General features: G+C 39.8%; 1 protein-coding gene across 1 annotated transcript in view; it reads right to left on the reverse strand.

The window, feature by feature from the left end:
- klf5l (Kruppel like factor 5 like) overlaps positions 1-23,433 on the reverse strand; it is a 65,367-nt gene that overhangs the window by 16,863 nt on the left and 25,071 nt on the right. Inside the window, exons 3-4 of the mRNA XM_060832722.1 lie at positions 20,531-21,404; positions 18,798-18,857 (exon numbers count right to left, since the gene is read on the reverse strand). Of these exons, the coding sequence (XP_060688705.1) occupies positions 18,798-18,857; positions 20,531-21,404 (934 nt within the window). The remainder of the gene's footprint in view (positions 1-18,797; positions 18,858-20,530; positions 21,405-23,433) is intronic.

Below are 23,433 nucleotides of genomic sequence, written 5' to 3' on the forward strand. Positions count from 1 at the left end.
ATATGTTGCTCTGTGGCACAATGCTATGTCAATTTGAAACCAGCACCGTGTACCAGCCATCTATGGACCAAATGTAGTGTGTGTGCTTCAAGCAAAAGGCTGTGTCTCAAAGTCGAATGAGAGCTGTCCTCAGATAGACAAAGGGAGACACACCTCAGGCAGGGGTTTTTGGTACAGTAACTTGGTAACAGTCTCCAGTATCAGTCCAGGGGCTTAGGCTGGTCAGTCAGGCTGGTCACAATCAAAGATTCTTTGCTTGGTGGCGAGGAGACAAATGTTGGGAATCCCATCCCAGTTTTTATCCAGTTCTTTTTGCCATACTGTGGGTTGTTTTCTCCCAGAATGAGAGAAAAGGAGAGATTGAATCCGATGAAAGTGGGTGGCACAGCTGTTACTGCTGGTGTAGGTTGGGGAAAGGTTATGAGGGTTAGAGTGAATGACAGGGCAACACAGAGGTCACCCAAGGTTAGTAGTGTGGGGAGTTAGAATGGGTGAGAATGAGTGAGGTATGATGTTGCATGCAACAGTGACAGTAGTTGAGTATGATCCTTTGTTGGGAAGTGGATTCAGTAGCAGTGATAGAGTGAGTGTGAGCTAACAGAGAGAAGATGGTGGCATTACCTGAGTGGAGCAGAGAAGGTCATTGAGCTAGCATCAGATGATTTGCAGGGTTCCATTGGCGTGGTAAGTAGTTAATGCGGTGAGTTTGGGATAATCGCATGAGATGTGAAAATATGCTAGGCCTCATGGAGTGATACCCCTCCAAACACTACAAAAAGTACGCAACCAATTTTTGATAAAATTCAGCCTAATGTAGTTATTACTTCTTTTCTTGACTGTATAATTCAACATCCTATTAGTTTTGTTGATTGCTGTTTTTCATTCAGAAGACATATTTAGGTGTTGAATCTGCAAGACTCTGCTTCTTTCAATTCAATTTTCTAACAATATCAGCTCCATTGATGGAATATGCATGTCATTGTTTTCCTTCGCCATATGTACTACTTTACATTTATCTGCAATGTCATTCCTCACTGATCAGCCAACTTTCATATTCAGCCTCATTCAGACTGTCATTTCTTATTCAGTCTCATTTTCTCGCCTAATCCAGTTTGGTGTATTTTACAATTTGACGACTGCACATTAATTTTCCGAATCGAGATTGTTAATGCAAATTTATATAGTAACGGTTCCAGTAATGAGCCTCAAGGTATCCCATTGAGTAGTCAACCTTGCTCCCCTAAACACCCCCACAACCCTTATATAATTCATCAGATGAATACTTGTTGTTTTCTGCCCTCTGCCAGTTTCTTACTCCTTCCATGGCTTACTCTGAATTCCTGAAAAATTGAGTTTGGTCAATTTTGTTATTTAAGTAGATCTTCATCAGATGTCTTTTGGAAATATACATGTCCCATGTCCCAGTATATGCATTGTTCACTTTATTTATGACTTTACCAAATTTGTTGAAGGTGACAGGGTCTTCCCTTCGTAATCCATTCTGAGTAATGTTAACTATGTTAGCGCTTTATAGTTAATCATCAGGTTTGTTCATAAAGAAATGCTTGGTCTATCCTGTCTGAAGCAGGCAGGAGGTTTGGCTGGATTGAGAATTCAGAAAAATTGAATTTTTGATATAGTATTGTCAGATATTGAGAGGTGCATATCTCTAAACTTTTAAATGTGAAAAACGTTGAAAATGTCTGAAAATATTAAATATTTAAGATTAATTGTAGTCCAATCCTCGAGGATATATTTCTCATTTACATTGAAATGTATTATAAGATAATGCAGGCCTTACACAGGATAATGTAGGACAGAAATTGAATTAAAACCTTAAAATATAGCTTCAAAGTAAAATCATTTAATAGGTTTGATTAAGAGGTAAATTTTTACAATAAAATATTTAGCATGATCTGTATTGTTGTGTCTAAGTTATTAAAACACCTGAGAATATTAGTCAAGTTCCCAGGTGGATTTCTATAAGCCATCCACAATCTGGTGCAGCCTGGGTAAAATGTGAAAAACACGTTCAACTATGAATATGAAACTAATCCAGACTGGTTTTGGATTAGCCAGTTCAACTTCACTATACTTTTAACATAAAGATAGAACAAAGCCACACTGTGTTATGGGGCCATCCATAATTATCATCTTTGTCACAAGTACAATGAATACCCTTTACAACTCCTGTCCCAAATCCAAAAAGAGTGCTGTACAAAATTTGAAAATTGATCAGTTTAATGCTTATAATGCTATATACAAAGCAATAACCATCTCTCTTACACAATGTAATGTTCTTATTCAAACACTGACAATTATGGATGACCTCAAACTCACTATGCAAATTCACAGTAAAAGATCATGAGTTTGGACTGAACCTTCAACCTAACACTTCTTGGCAGTAATATATTTTAGTATCAGTTGTAAAAGATCAGGTGAGTTTCATTTTTAATATCTGTTGGGGTTAATTATAAACAACACATAAGCTAAACATGGTTTTTTAAAAATCTATTTCTTCACTTAAATACTTTTATTTTTAGAACTTTTCATATACAGCACAACTAATATTAACTTTAATATGCGCTGTGCATGGGTAGCAAGGGTTTTATCAAATTAGTTGATATTGTGATGAAAGACTGGAGACAAAAAAAATCTCCTCATGATAGTCTATTTTTTCCCAATATGCTAATTCGAGCATGCATTTCTACTCATTCACCAAATTTTAACCAACAATGCCCATTTATATAGCACCTTGAACATTGTAAAATATCTGAAGTAGTTTCACAAGAGCAGTGTAAAATGAATTTTGACAAGGAGCCAAAGAAGTAGATTCAAGAACAGATAACTTCAAGCTTGGTTAGGGTAATTGGTTTTCAAGAGTAATAAAAAAAAGTCCATGAACTCCTTACATTTATTGTTGGGATAATAGTGGAGGAGACATGGGAGATGTAAATAACAAGATGGTTTGTAGTAAAGAAGAGAATCCTTGAATTACTGTTGTGTTCCTAGATGATGCTGGAATAGTAGCTTTGGCAAAGGAGAGCAGAATCTGCTCTCGTGATTTAAATATGCAGCCAAATAGTTGTCAGTTGTTCTCCATTGGTAAAAAGTGAGGTCTGCAGATGCTGGAGATCACAGCTGCAAATGTGTTGCTGGTCAAAGCACAGCAGGCCAGGTAGCATCTCAGGAATAGAGAATTCGACGTTTCGAGCATAAGCCCTTCATCAGGAATGAGGAGAGTGTGCCAAGCAGGCTAAGATAAAAGGTAGGGAGGAGGGACTTGGGGGAGGGGCGATGGAGGTGGGATAGGTGGAAGGAGGTCAAGGTGAGGGTGATAGGCCGGAGTGGGGTGGGGGCGGAGAGGTCAGGAAGAGGATTGCAGGTTAGGAGGGCGGTGCTGAGTTGAGGGAACCGACTGAGACAAGGTGGGGGGAGGGGAAATTAGGAAACTGGAGAAATCTGAATTCATACCTTGTGGTTGGAGGGTTCCCAGGCGGAAGATGAGGCGCTCCTCCTCCAGCCGTCGCGTTGTTATGTTCTGCCGGTGGAGGAGTCCAAGGACCTGCATGTCCTCGGTGGAGTGGGAGGGAGAGTTAAAGTGTTGAGCCACGGGGTGATTGGGTTGGTTGGTCCGGGCGGCCCGGAGGTGTTCTCTGAAGCGTTCCGCAAGTAAGCGGCCTGTCTCCCCAATATAGAGGAGGCCACATCGGGTGCAGCGGATGCAATAGATGATGTGTGTGGAGGTACAGGTGAACTTGTGGCGGATATGGAAGGATCCCTTGGGGCCTTGGAGGGAAGTGAGTGTGGAAGTGTGGGCGCAAGTTTTACATTTCCTGCGGTTGCAGGGGAAGGTGCCGGGGGTGGAGGTTGGGTTAGTGGGGGTTGTGGATCTGACGAGGGAGTCACGAAGGGAGTGGTCCTTGCGGAACGCTGATAGGGGAGGGGAGGGAAATATATCCTTGGTGGTGGGGTCCGTTAGGAGGTGGCGGAAATGGCAGCGGATGATACGTTGTATGCGGAGGTTGGTGGGGTGGTAGGTGAGAACCAGTGGGGGTTGGTGGGGTGGTAGGTGAGAAGAACATAACAACGCGACGGCTGGAGGAGGAGCGCCTCATCTTCCGCCTGGGAACCCTCCAACCACAAGGTATGAATTCAGATTTCTCCAGTTTCCTAATTTCCCCTCCCCCCACCTTGTCTCAGTCGGTTCCCTCAACTCAGCACCGCCCTCCTAACCTGCAATCCTCTTCCTGACCTCTCCGCCCCCACCCCACTCTGGCCTATCACCCTCACCTTGACCTCCTTCCACCTATCCCACCTCCATCGCCCCTCCCCCAAGTCCCTCCTCCCTACCTTTTATCTTAGCCTGCTTGGCACACTCTTCTCATTCCTGATGAAGGGCTTATGCTCGAAACGTCGAATTCTCTATTCCTGAGATGCTGCCTGGCCTGCTGTGCTTTGACCAGCAACACATTTGCAGCTGTTCTCCATTGGTGTTCACATCTGTGTCCCTTGAAGTTAAGGGAGGGCGATATGAGAGTTGTACAGACAGAATGCCCAGGGTGAGAAGAAGTAAGGTTTTAATGGGATGTAATGGCATAGAGAGGAGATTGAGCAGATCAGTAGTTGCAATAATGATGGATAGCAGGCTAGAGGCTAGATATTTTGGAATGTCAAATGAGTTGCAAATAGCTTGCAAACTATGTTAACATGAGCCAGGTTAGGCAGTATTGTTTTCTTCACATCTTCTTCTTTTACAAAACCTCTTCCTCCCAACTTCTTGAAATCTCAATACATTTTCGCCATTGCTGGCTCAACCCTACTCCATGATGTTTTTCAGTTCTAATTTTAATTCTTAGCGAATAGCTCAGTCCTTCATAGTTCCTTCCAGGTGTTACAGCCTGCAACTCTGCTCACTAAAAGTCCCATGTTCCTATTGCCCCTCTCCTTTTGAAGCATGATGGCTCACCCTTATCCTTTCCAGTCTTGCATCCATGCTTTGGGCGGCACGGTGGCACAGTGGTTAGCACTGCTGCCTCACAGCGCCTGTAGACCCGGGTTCAATTCCCGACTCAGGCGACTGACTGTGTGGAGTTTGCACGTTCTCCCCGTGTCTGCGTGGGTTTCCTCCAGGTGCTCCGGTTTCCTCCCACAGTCCAAAGATGTGCGGGTCAGGTGAATTGGCCATGATAAATTGCCCGTAGTGTTAGGTAAGGGGTAAATGTAGGGGTATGGGTGGGTTGCGCTTCGGCGGGTCGGTGTGGACTTGTTGGGCCGAAGGGCCTGTTTCCACACTGTAAGTCTAATCTAATCTTACTGTGTTAAAAGCCCTGAATAAATGAAAGTTATCATTATTGTGCACAATTCCCATTCCACTAACACTGGTTTATCCATTGTCTTGCACCCATTCTGCTCACTGTGTTAAGCCACTGCAATTCACTGGCAGGTTGTTCTACCTTTGCATTCAGAACCCTTCTCTTTGACAATATTCTTGTTTTTCCATAACATTCAAATACCTTTTTCACTTTATTGGACTTCTATTTTTAATGCATTATGCATTTGAAATATCGGCCAGAATCTTGAAGCTATCACCCAAGGGGATGTCTTGGGAGCATATGGAGACTCGGTCATATCTGCTTTTTGCCTCTTACTAGGAAGATCCACCATGTCATGTGGTACTCGGGAACTTGACAGAGCAGTGGTGAGCTTTTGCCCAGCAACAAGGACCTCAGAGGTGAAGGCCATATCCACTGAGAACTTCTGGCCAGTTGGAGAGTGTTATTGATCTGCATTGTCGATAGGGAGGCAATGGCTGTTGTCAGTAAAACACTTATCCAAGATCTACACTTTCAGTCAGCAGATGAGCAATAGCATGAGGGAGTCACAAAATGGGGGTCGGGAGAGGAGTCATTAGCAGCAAGGGCCGGTTCTTAGTGGGGCTTCCACCTTTCCTCTTGGCAGGCCTCCTGATCAGACACTGAGTGCCTTTGAATGAGGCATACTCTGAAAGTCCATAGGCAATCCTGCATAATTTGCTTGTTGTACTCCATGCATACCAAGCCCTCATTAGCTCTAAGTTAATACCAGCAGGTTGGAATGAGGTTCTGAAGTGGGTATTAATCAACTGTTTAAAGGCTGCAGCTGGTAGCAGGACAGGAAGGTTGACCACAGTTTTAATATGTGGAATTACATCCTCACCTCCCATCCCCTCCATCTTATTGAATGTCCTGATCCATCATCAAAGTAATCACCAGAAGGGCACAAGCTTCCAGACATCATCTTGGAATTGAAAAATGTAAAGCAATACAAGTTGTTGAAATAGTTGTGCTATTATTTTAATGGTGACATTATATTGATGCAGAGCTGAAAATGTGTTGCTGGAAAAATGCAGCAGGTCAGGCAGCATCCAAGGAACAGGAGATTCGACGTTTTGGGCATAAGCCCTTCTTATATTGATGCAATCATGTTCATTGCTGACAGTGTTGAAATTGTTTGCCATAAAATCACAAAATTGGTCATAACATGGGTGAGGTACCGGAGGACTGGAGAATTGCTCATGTTGTTCCCTTGTTTAAGAAGGGTAGCAGGGATAATCCAGGTTATTATAGACTGGTGAGCCACATGTCAGTGGTAGGGAAACTGCTAGAGAAGATGCTGAGGGGTAGGATCTATTCCTATTTGGACGAAAATGGGCTTATCAGTGATAGGCAACATAGTTTTGTGCAGGGAAGGTCATGTCTCACCAACTTAATAGAATTCTTTGAGCAGGTGACAAAGTTGCTTGATGAGGGAAGGGCTGTAGATGTCATATACATGGACTTCAGTAAGGCTTTTGATAAGTTTCTCATGGTAGGCTGATAGAGAAGGCAAAGTTACATGGGGTCCAGGGTGTACTAGATAGATAGATAGAGAACTGGCTGGGCAACAGGAGACAGAGTGTAGTAGTGGAAGGGAGTTTCTCAAAATGGAGACCTGTGACCAGTGGTGTTCCATAGGGATCCGTGTTAGGACCACTGTTGTTTGTGTTATGCATAAATGATTTGGAGGAAGGTATAGTTGGTCTGATTAGCAAGTTTGCAGATGACACTAAGATAGGTGGAGTAGCAGATAGGGAAGGTGACTGTCAGAGAATACAGCAGAATATCGTTAGATTGGAGAGTTGGGCAGAGAAATGGCAGATGGAGTTCAATCCAGACAAATGTGAGGTGATGTATTTTGGAAGATCCAATTGAAGATCAAACTATCAGTAAATGGAAAAGTCCTGGGGAGAATTGACGCAGAGAGAGATCTGGGTGTTCAGGTCCATTATTCCCTGAAGGTGACAACACAAGTCAACAGAGTGGTTAAGAAGGCATATGGCAGGCTTTCCTTCATGGATGGGGTATTGAGTACAAGAGGTGGCCAGGTCATGTTACAGTTGTATAAGGCTTTGGTTTGGCCATATTTGGAATACTACGTACAGTTCTGGTCACCACTTTACCAAAAGGATGTGAATGCTTTGGAGAGGGTGCAGAGGAAGTTCACTAGGATGTTGACTAGTATGGAGGGGGCTAGCTATGAAGAGAGGTTGAGTAGATTCGGATTATTTTCATTAGAAAGATGGAGGTTTGGGGGAACCTGGTTGAGGTCTATAAAATCATGAGAGGTATAGATAGAGTGGATAGCAAAAAGCTTTTTCCTAGAGGGGGGTGCTCAATTACTAGGGGTCACAAGTTCAAGGTTAGAGGGGAAACATTTAAGACAGATAGTGTGGAAAGTTCTTTATGTAGAGGGTGGTGGGTGCCTGGAATGCGTTGCCAGCAGAGGTGGTAAAGGCGGGCACGATAGCATCATTAAAGATGTATTTGGACAGATACATGAATGAGCAGGGAGCAAAACAGTACAAACATTTAGAAAATAGGCAACAGATTTAGATAGAGGATCTGGATTGGTGTAGGCTTGCAGGGCCTGTTCCTGTGGCTGTAATTTTCTTTGCTTTTTGTTTATAAATTCAGCCTTTCTCAAACGGTTTCTCAAAATCAGATTCTGATTTTCCTTTTATGTTGGCACTATTAACATACACAACAGTAGTCACTTCTCATTTGAAGCTTATATACAGGGAATTTTTCCAAAGCTCTTATCATTTCCACTTTGCAATAGGAAATATATGTTCTGTATGAATTGTATAACTGGTTCCACCATTAATTCTCTTCCTAGCCATGCATCCTCTCCCCTCTATGCTTTACTAGACAAGCACAACAATTGCCTAATAACAGCAAAGTAATTCTGATTTTTTTAAAAGTCGAGAATCTAACTTTCCATGAATCGTTGAATCAAGATTCCATTAAATAAGATTCCAGCCCTGGTGTTGTACCTCACAAATCATGTACTCATGAGGCAAAAACAAATCGAATGATGATCATCAGTGCAAATAACACTATGATAGCATAATAGGAACTGTCAAACTAAACAATTTTCTAATTGCAGTAGGATCTGTTTGAACGCTGCATTCTTGGTTGTCTTGATTCTTTAGGGCAAAACCAAATCTAAAGGAAAAAGTATTGCAAAAAGAATGGGATTCAGCTTTTGTTTCTCAAGTCATGTTCTCTGAATACGATAAAGAGCTGTTCACTGATTTTGAGAGGTTTCATGAAGGCTTCATTAGGTGCCCAAAAACCATTAGCAATTTCCCATTCACCTGAGAATTCTTTAGGTTAATTAGGGCTTTTGGCACCTTTGATAGGTCTTCATAGATGTTGAGTCTAACAGATCACTGGATAACACTAACTGTTCCCTGCAGACAAAATCATAAAAAGTCATAAAAGAAAGTATTTGGAATTTGACTATTATCTGTACAATTACTGATTCTTTAAGGTGTAAATTGATTAACTATTTAACAGCAGTATTAGCATTTATGCCTCCAGAATACCATTAATACCTATTAATAATAATTCTACTTTCCCTTGAGTTATCACAAAAATGAAAAGTGGATTCTTAATTAAATGTGACTAACCTTTTACTTTGAATTTAACCTGCTAATATTGTGAAACAAAATTCAAAGCAAGGGTGCAATAGGATTATTTTTTTCCAAGCTTGTGTATGTATAATTTCTTTAAAATGTTAAGTTTTCAACTTAAAATTTCTGGCAATGGGCCATTAATAATGACAGCCAAAACTCCATGGAGGCTAAGTTCCAGAAAGGAAAATAATGCTCTGTGTTACATTGCACAGCTTCTATTTCATTAACAATGGATATTATATCTGAAATTAATATGGGTCATAAAAATATTTCAATGTGTTAATGTGATATTTTCAGTGTAGTGCATAAAATGCATTGTCTTCGCATCTGCATGTGCATGAAACTAGTTTTGCACACTGCACATGTAGTACTATAATAACTAGTCTTGTAATCAGAGAGTATATAAGTCTGTTTATTGGTGGAAATATAGCAACTTGTGTAAACATTTTACCATGAGTTGCATCTACATTTATGCACGCACATCACAGAAACCTAACAAAAAATTTGTAACACAGAAGAAGGTAATTTGGCGCATCGTGTCTGTGTCAGTCGACAAATAAGCAGCAAACCTAATCTAACCTTCCTGCAATAAGTCTGTAACTCATCAATTGGAAACCCACATAACTTTTAAGTATGCTGAGAGTTTCTGTCTCCACCAGTCTTAGGGTGGCACAGTGGCTCAGTATTCAGCACTGCTGCCTCACAGCACCAGGGATGCAGGTTCATTTCCACCCTCAGGTGACTATCTGGGTGGTGTTTGCACATTCTCTCTGTGTCTGCATGGGTTTCCTCTGGGTGTTCTCATTTCCTCCCACAGAAGTGTGGGTTAGGTGGATTGGCCAGCCCCATAGTGTCTAGGGATAGTGTATCGGACCTTCCTTACTGCCATCCTGCAACATTTTGTTGTGCATCAGGCACAATATTCCATACTTTCAGTGGTGGTATGGGTGGGTGGAAGCTAAATTCCATTCACAACAAGTAATTCTGAGTTGACTTGGTCCCTTATTTAACCAGCCTAGGTTGATTAGCCATGGGAAATGCAGTGTTACAGGGATGGGAGTAGTCTGAGTGGGATGCTTCTTTAACTCTCCCTTGCACTAATTAATTTAAATCTTTACATTCTGTTTATTATACCCCTCCATTAATGTAAGTAGACTTTCCCATTATTTTGATCCCCGAATGATTTTATACATCTCAATCTCACTCTCTTCTGTTCCAAAGTCAACCCCAATTTATCCTCATAACTTTTCGACTCTGGCAATGACCTTGCAAATCTCCTTTGCATTTTCTGTCATACATCAATCTTCCTTGTAACGTGACCAGAACTATATGCAGAACTTAAGCAGCGGTCTAACAAGTTCTTTTTGTACAGTTCCATAACTTCTCTGCTATGCCTTGGTTAATAAAGGAAACTATGCCATATACAATAGCTACCTTATTGAGTTGTCCTGCTACTTTAGCACACTGTGACACACAATCCACTGCTCCTTTAAACTAACCAATAACTTTATATTTGTTCTGCATTCCCTTGCCTTGCTGCAGTTCCCAAAACATATTATCTCTCACTTTTCTAGATTGAAATCTATTTTGCAATTTTCTTATCAACTGATCGAAGCATATCTTACTGCAGTCTAAACCTTTCCATCCCAACACCAACCATAGGGTTAATTTTTGTATCGGCTGTAAACTTCTTTACTGAGCCATTATGTTTGACACTTAGTCACTAATATAAAAAAGGGCACGAGGCCCAAGCAATTTTGAAGTCTGTTTTGATAAATATACTGCTAACAAGCGGAGAGCACCAAACAATTCACTGTTGTTTGAAGGAATCAGCTGGGAGTTTGGATCTGGAGGGAGGAGTGCAGGCAATCATAGGGATCTTGAGAAAGTTGGCAGTAATCTGAAGTTGTCTGGCAACACAGAAGTTGAAAAGCACACTGCGAGTCTACATATATATACCAGCAATTTAACATATTAAAAGTGCTAAAGAGACTTTGAGTTCATCAAAATAGAGCATTGAGTTCCATATTGAGTCAGGCCTCTTTTAGTGCAAGGCGCCATCTTGGTAAAGAGGTTAAAGTGTGTTCCAAGGCCATCTGCTAAGAAGATCATTCAAATTGCAGCTTGGTAATTTAATTGTCAAACTGAGACTTAATGATCATATAGGCAGCTTTCCCACAGAACCCTCTAGAGTCCATTACTTCAAATAATACCCTCCCCAACAGTGGCCTTCAAACAAGAGAAAGCAGGTTGCTGTTCAGAATTTCAGGGATTACTTACAGCCATCTTCAGTTTTCAATTTTTAAAATGTTACTCGGCCATTGAAGAAGAACTTTGACACACTTTGGGAGAGTCTCAGAACATTTTGTCAACATTTCCCAATATTCTTCCCGGAAACTCTAACAGGACTTCACCTGAATAATACCATTCTACTTTATCTTATCAGAGAACTTAAAGAAGTCACCAAGAGAAAGGGAATGTTTGATGACAGTAATTTTGCATAACACTCATGTTTTGGAGGCAGAATGGAATGAGATGAGGGCAAATGCAACAGTAATATCTGCTACAGGGGAGAGAGAGGGTTCCTTTCACCATCTCCTTTTCTAGGTACAGGACCTTCTTTACTACCAACCTGCAACATTTTGTTGTGCATCAGGCACAATATTCCATACTTTCAGTGGTCGTATGAGTAGATGGAAGCTAAATTCCATTCACAACAAGTAATTCTGAGTTGACTTAGTCCCTTATTTAAGAAATGATATTATTTCATTTGAGGCAGTTCAAAGAAGGTTCACTAAGATGACCCCCTGATGGACTCATGGTCTTTTTTATTAATCTATGTTTCAAATCCACCTGTTCAGAGGTGTTTTTACACACCTCTGGAGTAGGTGGGACTTGAACCTAGGTCTCCTGGTTCAGGGATGGGGACACTACTACTGCACCACAAGAGTCCCTCTTGGAAGGCTTGTTTTATGAGCAAAGGCTAAACAGGTTGGGATTCAACTCACTGAAGTTTAAAAGAAAGGTAATCTCATTGAAACATATCAGATTCTTAAAGGGCTTGTCACAGTAACTGCAGAGAGGATGTCTTCCCTCATGGGAAAGCCTCAGACCAAACAGTATGGTCTCAGAATAAAAGGGCACCAACCTAAGACTGAGATGAAGAGGAATCTCTTCTAAGGGTTGAGTGTCTTTGGAACTCTTTGCCATGGAGAGCTATGGGGAAGAGTCAGTGTGTATATTTAAATCTGAAATAGGCAGAATCAAGGAAAACACAGGAATATAGTTGTGAGGAATGTCAGATCAGCAACAATCCTGTTGAATGGCAAAATGGCTTGAAAGGCCCAATGGCCTAGTCCCATTCCCATTTCTTATGGGCTTCAGAACTGGCAAGAGTCTGTTGCAATGTCTCCAGGTCTATTTAAATCATGGTAATCATTAATTAGTCACCAAATTGCAGGCTAGTACCAGACTATCCATTAAGTGTAAGTTATTAGCACAGCACCCACTCAACACCTGTTTTCATCCTGACAATGTGACCCCTTTGTGAATTTAAAAGGAAATTAAAAGTATGTGTACCTGTAAAGAAAAAAAATCATTCAGCTAACACATTGATTATATGCTTTTGCTCAAATGTTCGCAAATTTTTCCTTTTCCTTTTCTAATGTGTGTACTAATATATTTCTCTTGTAGCCCTGAACCAATATTTAATTGTGGATTGGATGCTGTTGGAGCTTGAGTACTGCTTTTTTTAAAACAAAAGTTGAACCTTCCACCCAACAAAGGTCTGTTTCTCTAATACCTTGATGGGATCTGTTCAATTGTATTGTCCATCACGTGTGTGATTGTATGTGTGTTTTCTCTCATGCCCTTATAACCTCACCAGCTTTCCTGATGCTGTAAAATACCTGTCCTACAATTTTGCCACGTCTGAAGCAGGAATGTGTAACTATATTCTCACCACAAAAACTGATCACATAAATCATTTTAAAGTGGAGTTGGATAAGTACTAGAAAATCAAGAATTTAAAATATGACTAAAAAGCAAGAATGGTGAACCAAGCATACCTGCTTTTTAAAGAACCATCATAAACAAAGACAGACTGCATGTCTTTCTATTCTGTAAAGGTTTATGATTTGCTGATACTGACTGAGCTGTGTGTTGCTAACATTTTTGTTTGTATGAATTCATTTTAATTGAGAAAGGTGGTTTCCTAATTCCAGGGCTATGAACTAATCCATAACTCCTGTTCTTACAGTTCTTATTCAGGGTTAACCGTGCAGAAACCTTCCCCCATTAAAATCTCACCTTTCACTTTGTTTTACAACAAACAGAACACTGCATGAGCAATGAAAATTGTGCACATCTAAAATTTCCTAAGAGGGATTTGCTCTCCCTACTTCCATCCCCTCCCCACTAACACAAGCACACTTGAGGTGTGTTTTCAGGTTTGCTGCAATTGCTGCTACTCTCTGCAGATTTCCCACTTCCCATTGATTGATGAGGGATTATCAGAAAATAACCTGAGGTATTGTGAAAGCAGTTTCTACCCCAATGCACCATTAGTTCATTAGTTTGCTTACTGGCTTGTGATCAATTTTCTGAGCAAGTTTCTTTTTAAACATCTGTGTGACAAGAACAATGTAGTGCACTGAGACAAGTAAAAACAGAATGAATGTGAGGTAATCAGGGCCCCTATTCCCAGGTGAGTGGGGGTTTCTACAAAGCACATCAGCTCCTGTTTCCTTAGTGTCAACAGTTCATTGACATTACAGCATTGCCTGAAATAGCATGAATGAGGTAAAAGAAATCTGGTTTAGCAGGTTTTCCAAACATATTTCAACAGCACACTGAAGAAGTGTATTTTGATAGACTGCATTAGAATTTACTGTTTTAATCAATGCAACCTTCTGGAACCTCTGCAGTGAAACTTGTCCTTTTTTTACATGGTATCAGATACTTGCATCAGAACTAAAATGGACTTGATTATTACTCCAGCACAGAATCTGCAACCTGAAGCTGACCATGCGCTTATATGTGCTTCAGGTTATTCTAAATAGCGCATTGTTTGACACAATGTCCTGATTTATCAAAACTATGAGAGCAAGGCAATCTCTCCATTGCCAAATATGGAGTTAAGAACATTTGTGCTATAATTCAGTAGGTTGAACTGAAATACCGCATGGCAAAGAATTAATTTGCCTGTTGTGTCAGATTGAGTAAAATGTTTTCCTTGTATACATACCTCCGTCACATTCATAGTGCATTGTCGAGAAACGTGTAATGCTGCTTGTGTTTTATGTTCATTGCTTTTTACATTGTGGAGAGTTTTCACTGCATTGCAAAGCAGGTCAAAACAAAAGCATAGTAGAGACATTTAAAGATGGTTATCAGAACCTTGATTTTCTGGATTTTAAACTTCCCTAATGTTTAGGAGGAAGTATTCATAAAAGACAGCATATGCATATGCAGGGCCACTTGAACACTTGATCCCTCCATAGTGGCTTTCTTGCTCAGTACTGCCCATGACAGCTGTTTAATTTTACCATAGTTGCTGTATGGAGGAGACAGGACAACATTTTGAGGTTGCAATTGTAATTTTTGAATAGGGAGGTGCTTTTACCTCTTTATTTACAGGTTGTGAATGCCCTAAATACTAACTCTAGGTGGTGTAAAGAGTGTGAAGTAATCCTCTATATAATTATGAGGCAAGAGAAAGCAGCAAAGTCTGCCTCAAGTTTCCGTCCAAGGTGTGGACCAGATCTCTGGAAGGGGGTAATAGATGCTGGGGCTGGTGAAGAGTAGCTTCCTCTCTTTTCTAGTGACTCCTTAGCTGCCATTCCTTTGCCACACTCACCTCACTTCTACCTCATTGCTGCTGCTGCTGGTGCTGTTATCTCCTGCTAGGAACCTGCATGAACAGGTGGTGTAGGCCAGCAGCAGGAACAGGTGCAGCAAAAGCCCCTGGCCATTTTGCATCATGGATAATCACTCCTTTATTTATAAGGCTGTAACCAAAGTAGGGATAAGAGCATTGGAATGTAAAATAACAACAGAGTGACCAATTGGATTGAGAAACTGTCTCTTTCACCTAAATGGGCTGATGAATGATTTACTTGCCAACCTGTAGTAAATGACCTAGTTCTCTGAATTGCACAATATTAAGTACTGCAGTATAGTTTCTATGAGTAAAAAATGAGGTCTGCAGATGCTGGAGATCACAGCTGAAAATGTGTTGCTGGTCAAAGCACAGCAGGCCAGGCAGCATCTCAGGAATAGAGAATTCGACGTTTCGAGCATAAGCCCTTCATCAGGAATTATTCCTGAGATGCTGCCTGGCCTGCTGTGCTTTGACCAGCAACACATTTTCAGCTAGTTTCTATGAGTATCATTAAACTGTATTATAATTAATAAATACACTCATGGCAATGCCGCTTACTATTCACAGTATAGTGGACACAGTGTGTACCATTTACATAATCTGCTATTGTAAATTTGTCCAAGGTCTTTTCAACAGCATTTCCAAAACCCTAGACCTTTATCAGCTAGTAGGACAAGGACAGCATGGATATCAGAACACCACCAGTGAGCTTCCCTCCATGTCACATACTAGCTGATTTGCCTTATAATTGCTAGGTCAATATTTTGGAAATTCCTATTTAACAGTACTGCAGTAGTACTTTTACCATGTGGACGTGAGCAGTTTAAGAAGGTAATTCACCGCCATTGTCAAAAGGACAACTGTTAATGGGCAATAATCACTGGTCTTGCCAGCAACCTTCACATCCCATGAATGAATAAAGGATTCACAAAAAAATAGGTAGATGTGATTGTGAGAAGTGGCCTGGATCTAAGTAATGCATGGAACAGTTCAAAAATGGGAATGGGACTGGCAAATGGCATTAGATAGATTGATCTAATGGATAAGTTATTGAAAGCAGCCACCTCTTTCAATGCTTCTTGATTAGATGTACAGATTGAACATGCAGCTGACAGGTAAACATGGATAATTTCTTGGTTTGTCTTTCTAGTCTGATTGATGCTAATCACATGGTCAGTGTTAACATGACTAACAATCAGAAAGAATGAAACATGACAATATTATTAACAACACGTTTTTATAAATGAATGATTATCAAAGCTGCCACCTCAATATAGCATTGGAGGGAATCGTGTTAATAATGAGTTTAGATTGTAGTGATGCAACACAGGTAATTCCTACAATTGATAGGAGACAATGTATAGTTTTGCAACCAAAAGAAGAATTGCCAGTATAAGAACAGAAATTCCAACTGAAGAACTCAATGTAAAATTTACGTGCCCTTCTCTTTACGTGTGTGCATTTGTGCAAATAACAAAAATGTTTATGAATATTAAGTTCTCATTGAATTCACTAATCAAAATTTCTAACCTGCAAAATAGTGTATGATACAATTTCATCCTCATAAATCCTCTCTCACCCTTTTTGACTTGCTTTCATAACTTTCCACTATATTTCTAAACACATTCAATGGATATTGTATTTCTTCTTGAAGCTGATTTTACGTACATGCTTGGATTGTCGTTATTGGCCATGATACAAGGTTTAAATAACTTGCTCGGGATCTGCTGTGTCAGTCATGCGGGTTGGCGGTTGATTAGTGTGTACTGGGTGGTTTTATTTATCTAGCATCGTACTTGATGCAAAAGAGCAAGCTAGGACATGTGGAGACTTTTGATGGCTGATGCAGGCAAAGGATTAGGTGCTGTGCTTTAATGCTAATGAAAACACTCCAATACAAAACAGTAAAGTTTCAAATATGCTTTGTGGATAATCTTGGTTGATGACTTTTGGTTTCTATAACAATGAGAAAAATGTCATCTTGCCATGGCTGTTGAAAGACTATTGACCTAACTTTAAATAAAGACATTTTCTATTCTGCAGCCATTGGCTATCTTCTTGTTTGTCATAATATTGGTTGGGATATTGACAGAAAGCAAAACATTAAATAAAGCTTATCTTGGAACAACCATTTTCTTGGCAGGTCATTGTGTGTGCTCTGAACATTTAAAAAATTGAGAAACCTACCTAAAGGGTCAAGGTTAATAGTCCCAAAAATCAGCTTAGTTGAAAATAAGTTAAATATATCAACAAGTGGTTAGGTAATACTAGACTTAGTCCTTTTTTGTAAGAAAAACATAAGAATGTAGGGGTGAAAAAATACTGAATGATCAGGGGGAAAATGAGGGATACAGATGCTGGAGATCAGAGTCAAACTGTGTTGCACTGGAAAAGCACAGCAGGTCAGGCAGCATCTGAGGAGTAGGAGATTCAATGTTTCGGGCTTAAGCCCTTCAGAGAACATTCCTGGTGAAGGGCTTATGCCCAAAAAGTTCTTCGGATGCTGCTTGACTTACTGTGTTTTACCAGCGCCACACATTTTCACTTTGAATGAGCAAGGAGTCAAATATCTTGAGGCTCTCGAGATTAAGAGACATTGTGTTGCATCCATTTAGTAAGGAGGCAAGAGTAAGACTGCAAAGGATGACTTATTTAGAGATTAAAAGGAACAATAGAAATGCAACTTTCCATACACTCTTATTGGTTGCACTTGTGTTCCACACTGAATGAGCACTATGAGAGCAAGTGATCAGATTAGATTTATAATTTGGATCAGATTTACACCTTGGTTAAGTCCATGAGCACACAGGAATGTCTCCCTGAGTGCAGAGTGCCTTTGCTGCAGCATTACAATGACAGTTGCCGTTACAGCATAAAGTGCAGAAGCCTATTGTGAGTGGAGAGGAGATGATGCAGCTTCTAGGAATTCTCAGGAAACATGTCAGATGCCGATGTCAAAGAATGGCAGGTGCATATGGTTGGAGTCTGTGGAATGAGACTGACAAGTTGCACACCTGGCATCAACATGGAAGTGGTTCGAAGCACACAGCAAACTGAAAACGGCTTTGACTGCCATGTTGAGAATTCTCAATGTCTCACTTGCTCAGCAGATTTTGTCAGATATGAATCTGAATATTAATGAAGTAGTAAACACCTTGAGCCAAGGTGTTTAATAAACTACATTACTGGCCATGTGCTGTTGCCTGCCTTGCTGTTTGGCAACTGCATGAAAGGTACAGCGAGATGCTTGCTGGAATTTTCATGTGATTCTGGCACAAATCTTGCCACAGCCCACATTGCTGAGATCTCTAAGGTTCCACCTGAAGTAATCTTTTTGGAAATCTGTACACTTTGACATGAATACTCCCTTTCTGGTGATAAATCTGATGAAAGTTCATTTTATATTTATTTTTTATTTGGGATTCCATGGCTAAGTGTGTTCTACATTATTGCTAAAACTCCACAGTAAACTAGTTTTCTTGTGTCCACAAAACTGTTGAGCTTTGGGTAGAATCTGAGAGAAGTGGAATCATATTTCATCAAGGTTGAGGAGCCTCAGTAAAATAACGGGAAATGGAAAGAAAGTAAGAAAAAGAATCAACTTTCAACGTCTTCTAATTCTTCCTTTTCTTTAATTTGGAAATGCAGCAGAATTGAGGACCTGTGAGAATTTTTAAAACCATCAATCTGACAATGAATTCAGTTGTGATTGTACAAGCAACTGTTATATAATATTCAACTGTTGGTGCTTGTATTTATAGAAGAAGCATGCACTATATTACTCAATCCTGTAATGTGCTAGACTTGATCCAATTCTATGGTCACATCCTTAAACAGTGAGTTGTTCAATATGATATATTGCATTAACTATATGATTGCTTTAATGGCTTAAAATGATATTCAAGGAAACCAGCATACCTGTGTGGGTCCTTTGATGCGCTTTCAAATGAGAACTCTTTGTGTAAACTTTGGTGCAGCCTACAAAATAATACATTGGATACATCTCAGTTAAAACGTGGCTTATTTTTCTTTGCAGATTTATAATCTGCCCTTCTTAGTTTATACAAAAAACATCTTATATTTACTAATATAAGTAAATTATATTAGTAAGGATCCACTCAAAATGAAGCTGCTGAGATACTTAGAAAATCAGTCTCTTCAAATTCTGTAAGTAGGATTATTTTCAGGTCATTTAAATATCTTTAGAATTGTATGGTCCAGGGTATTTCAGCTTCTGAATCTCTTTATACAGTTGAAAAATCAGGTATCAGATTTAGCCATAGATTCTACATGCTCTTTAGAAAATAAACATAAGGCCAGTCATTGATGTGCAGCATTAAATTGATGAATAATTACATCTGCTCATTTATGTTAGTTTTTAACCAACTACAATATATAGATTTCCCAGTGTTCTTTACCTATGGTGTGGAAATAGGCCCTTCAGCCTAACAAATCCACACTGACCCTCCAAAGCATAATTCACCCAGACCCATTCCCCATTGCTCTACATTTACTCCTGACTAATGCACACATCCCTGAACAACACAGGCAATTTAGCACAGCAAATTCACCTAAGCTGCACATCTTTGGACTGTAGGAGGAAACCGGAGCACCTGGAGAAAAGCCACACAGACACAGGTAGAACATGCAAACTCCGTGCAGTCACCCAAAGCTAGAATCAAACCCCGGTCCCTGGCACTATAAGACAGCAGTGTTAATCACTGAGCCATCGTGCCTTTTGAGCAATGGATTTAATAAGACAGAGCAGATTAGCAGGTCAACATCACAAACATGCTCCAAGAGGTTTGCTGCTCCAAGTCTTTTAATTATCTAAGACCTCTGTATACCAAACGGATGAAGCAAGTTGGTTGACCAGCTAACAAGCTCATCTATCATCTTGGTAAAGAGGACTGCAAGCAAGTTAATCTCGCTCACTTGCAAAATGTCAATTATTGCCATAAAACTTGGCAACAAAACTGGACCATAATAAATGCCTTCAGCAATTTAAAACTGAGCTACATAGACCACGAGGACTGCAGATACATTCACCAGTCTGAACAGGTATCTAGTCTGAGAGCAAAGGTGAGGCTGCTACAATTAACTTCACTGCCTCCAGGGAGTTGATAAAGCAAAAATTGCAGCAATAATTTATTCCTATTCTGTGACTTTATTTAAAAATTATCCATTCTTGATGTGAACATCATTGACAAATTTACTATGACGGGTCTGTACAGGGTAGATCAGGAGACTAGATTCCCAGACTTGAACTGATTGCAAATAAGATGGCATGGATTAAAAGTAATTGGCAAAAGAAGCAAAAGTGACACAAGAAAAAACTTCTTCATGCAGTGAGTCATTAAGGTCAGGAATCCATCTTGCTTGGTGGAGGCAAATTCAATGGAAACATTCAAAAGAGAGTGAGACAAGTATGTAAAATGGATTAACAGACTGAGTTACTAGGACAAGGCAAGAAAATGGACCAAAGTGAATTGCTCATTTTGAGAGATAGTGCAGATGAGATTACCAGAATGGCTTCTTCTGCATTATATGAGAAAGGGATATGAGAAATATCATGGCAGTGAAATTAAAATCACTTATTATTTTTGTTAGATTATGTACTTATAATTCTTAAATTAAGCAAGCATTCATACCTGGGAAGTCACAATGATGAATCCGTCTCTTCTCCAACTCAGGGTTGTTACGTCGACTGTATTTTGTTGTCTGGAAGCCAGGTTGACAGGCCTGCATGGTGGTCTGAAGACTATGCATTTGTGGATGATGAACAATCTTTGATGCTACTGATGCAGCATATGATGGAGGTGGTGAGAGTGTATTGATAAGGTCAGGCTGGTTTTCTGGGCTACCAGGTTGGGAATTTGGAGGCGATGGCGGCAGATATGAAGTTTGCTGCTGATAAAACTGAGCTGGCACAACAAAGTTGTTTGGCGATGATACAACAGGCTGAAAGTGTTTAATTGCCGACTGGGTAGACAGGCTGGTTGCTCCAGCCATGCCTGTTGACATGGTAACATTGTTACAACTGTGAATAACTGTGGTGTTGCCAAGTGACTGGGTAGAGCTCAAAGGCATGTTGACAACATCTGTGTTAATTGGCATCTGATACAGTTGGGGCTGATGTGAACTGACAGGTAGTTGTAGCTCAGGGGAAGAGGCTTCCTGCTTGATGAAGATATTATTCACAGGAACAGACTGTGGCACACTGAACACACTGGTGAATTCAGGGAGGGCATGCGTCGTAGTGGATGTGCATGACTGGGTGAAGTTAGTGACTGGCTCTGTCTTGACTTGTGGGAGAGCTTGCTTTGTCGGTCTGTAAAGGCCTGTTCTCAAGTGGGTGATATCAGGCAGGATCAGGTTGATATTCAAACTGTATGGTGATGTTATCTGCTCCTCAAAAAACTCATCTACCACTGAGGCACTTTCTCTTCGATATTTCTTCTGGTCAAGAACTGTTGAAGCTGGTGGAATCAGTGGGGCTAGATACTTGTCCATTTCCGATCTTACCTTTTTTAATTAAAAAAATATGCATTTGTTTTGAGTACATTGCCAAAATATTAAGGATACTAAATTTAAAGTTTTAATTTTAGGATTCCATAACAACAAACTGTGAAGAGAAAACTGTTGTTTTAAATCATTTTGTTGTAATCATTTTGTTTAAATCATTGTAACTTTTGATAAATTAACCTGTACCTATTTACTTGCTAGTGTAAATGAAGACATTCTTAAGATAGTTTTTTAAGTGTTTTGCATATAAGATCTCCTAGTAAGGGAAACTGATTGTTACTTGCAAGCTAACAGAAAGCTTTGTCTGACTCTTGTTCATGAGTTAAAACATAACTTGAAGACAACTTGCTAAATTCCATAAAATAGTAAATTTCCAATGATTCAAATGGCAAACATTGAGGCGATATTCCTAATAATTTACTTATTTCTTATGAAAACTCTTTCCTCAATATTTTTCAAAATATTTCCTCATCTTTTCTATTCAAAATTACAGATGCATGTAGTATCTATGACTGAAAGCAAAAAGACAACTCACTTCCAGGTCTACTGCTTTGAAACATACAGTTGGATACAAGTAGCATTTTATTCAGTCTACAATCTCCGCTCAGTGTCATGACATCCCAAATTCAGTAAGAGGACTATCCGTGGTGTTAACTGCTAGTTTAAGTGCAGTGTCACAGTGGGACAAAGTTGTTACATTGCCCATGAAATTTGCCATCAGAATAATTATCACATTATATTGAAAAATAACAGCATATTCACCTTTATTATTCGATTGCTTCTTAAGATAAGCAGTTTTTAAATAGTTCTACATTGAATTTAGATGTTTGGTTTCTCAATACCACCGAAAGTCCTCCTAAGTAATCCAAGCATTACTGCTTCGATATGCTGTTTTAATCACTTATGACACCATTAAACCTAACATTATTCTAGTTTCAGAGATGTTTCATCATTAAAAATGGCAGTATTATTCGTCAAAATATTATCTAGACTGTATTTAATTGAGCAGCCAAAATCTGGTATGTGGGTGTTTACTGACTGTAGCTTGACTGATCCAAGATTGTAGTTCCAGCAAAATATATATTAGATATTTTCCTAATCAGCATGACTTTGTATTTCAAAAGCATAACTGTCAAGACAAGATCTTCTGTGTTTTTCTAACAGCTTCTGTACAATGGGAGTAATTATGGATTTCACAGCAATATTTATTGGAACTCATTCAATTTTTCCAGCCTTAACTAACAATCCCATGTAAGGGAGTTTCAGGTCATCTGGTGGTCGTACCAGGAGTTCACAGCTACGCCGCCATACCAGGAATACCTTCATAAATAATGAGCGCACTTTATTGAATAACAGCAATTGAAAGCTGTATGTTTTCCAACAAACTGTGCCCAGGTCTCTTAACACTCCTTTAGCTTTTCTCCTTGCTTTTCCTGCAAAGGAATAATTGTCTCCTTTTTAAGTAATCTTCTCACCATGGTCCATATTCATACTCCAGAAAGTCGTGCACAACAAAATTGTTAAAGTAGTACAAAGCACAAAGCGTATTGTAAATGACCCACAGCACTCTTCTACCACGTGTTCCAAGCTGTTCATTTGAGTTCTGCAGATGAATATTATTGGGTGAAGTACATAGTATTTCAATTACTTTCAATTACCACAGTGTGCTATTCATAGAAACCTGTCAGAATAAATGTTTGTTGCTCTATTCTAATATTGGCACCATCAGAAAATTGAGACTTCAAGGCCAACTCAAGAGACTTGAGCACAAACTCTAAGCTGATGCAACAGAGCTAAAAAAAATCTCACAACATCAGGTTATAATCTAACAGATTCATTTGGAAGCACTAGCTTTCGGAGCGCTGCTCCTTCATCAGGTGGTTGTCACCTGTTGGACTATAACCTGGTGTAATGTGATTTTTAGCTTTGTACACTCCAGTCACACTGGCATCTCCAAATCCTGATGCAACAGTGCAGTTACTGAGGGAGTGTTGCATTTTTGATGTTGGTTCCCTCCAATCTCTGCTCA

This window comes from Hemiscyllium ocellatum, chromosome 11, assembly GCF_020745735.1.
Source record: "Hemiscyllium ocellatum isolate sHemOce1 chromosome 11, sHemOce1.pat.X.cur, whole genome shotgun sequence".
In the NCBI taxonomy this organism is placed as follows: Eukaryota; Metazoa; Chordata; class Chondrichthyes; order Orectolobiformes; family Hemiscylliidae; genus Hemiscyllium; species Hemiscyllium ocellatum.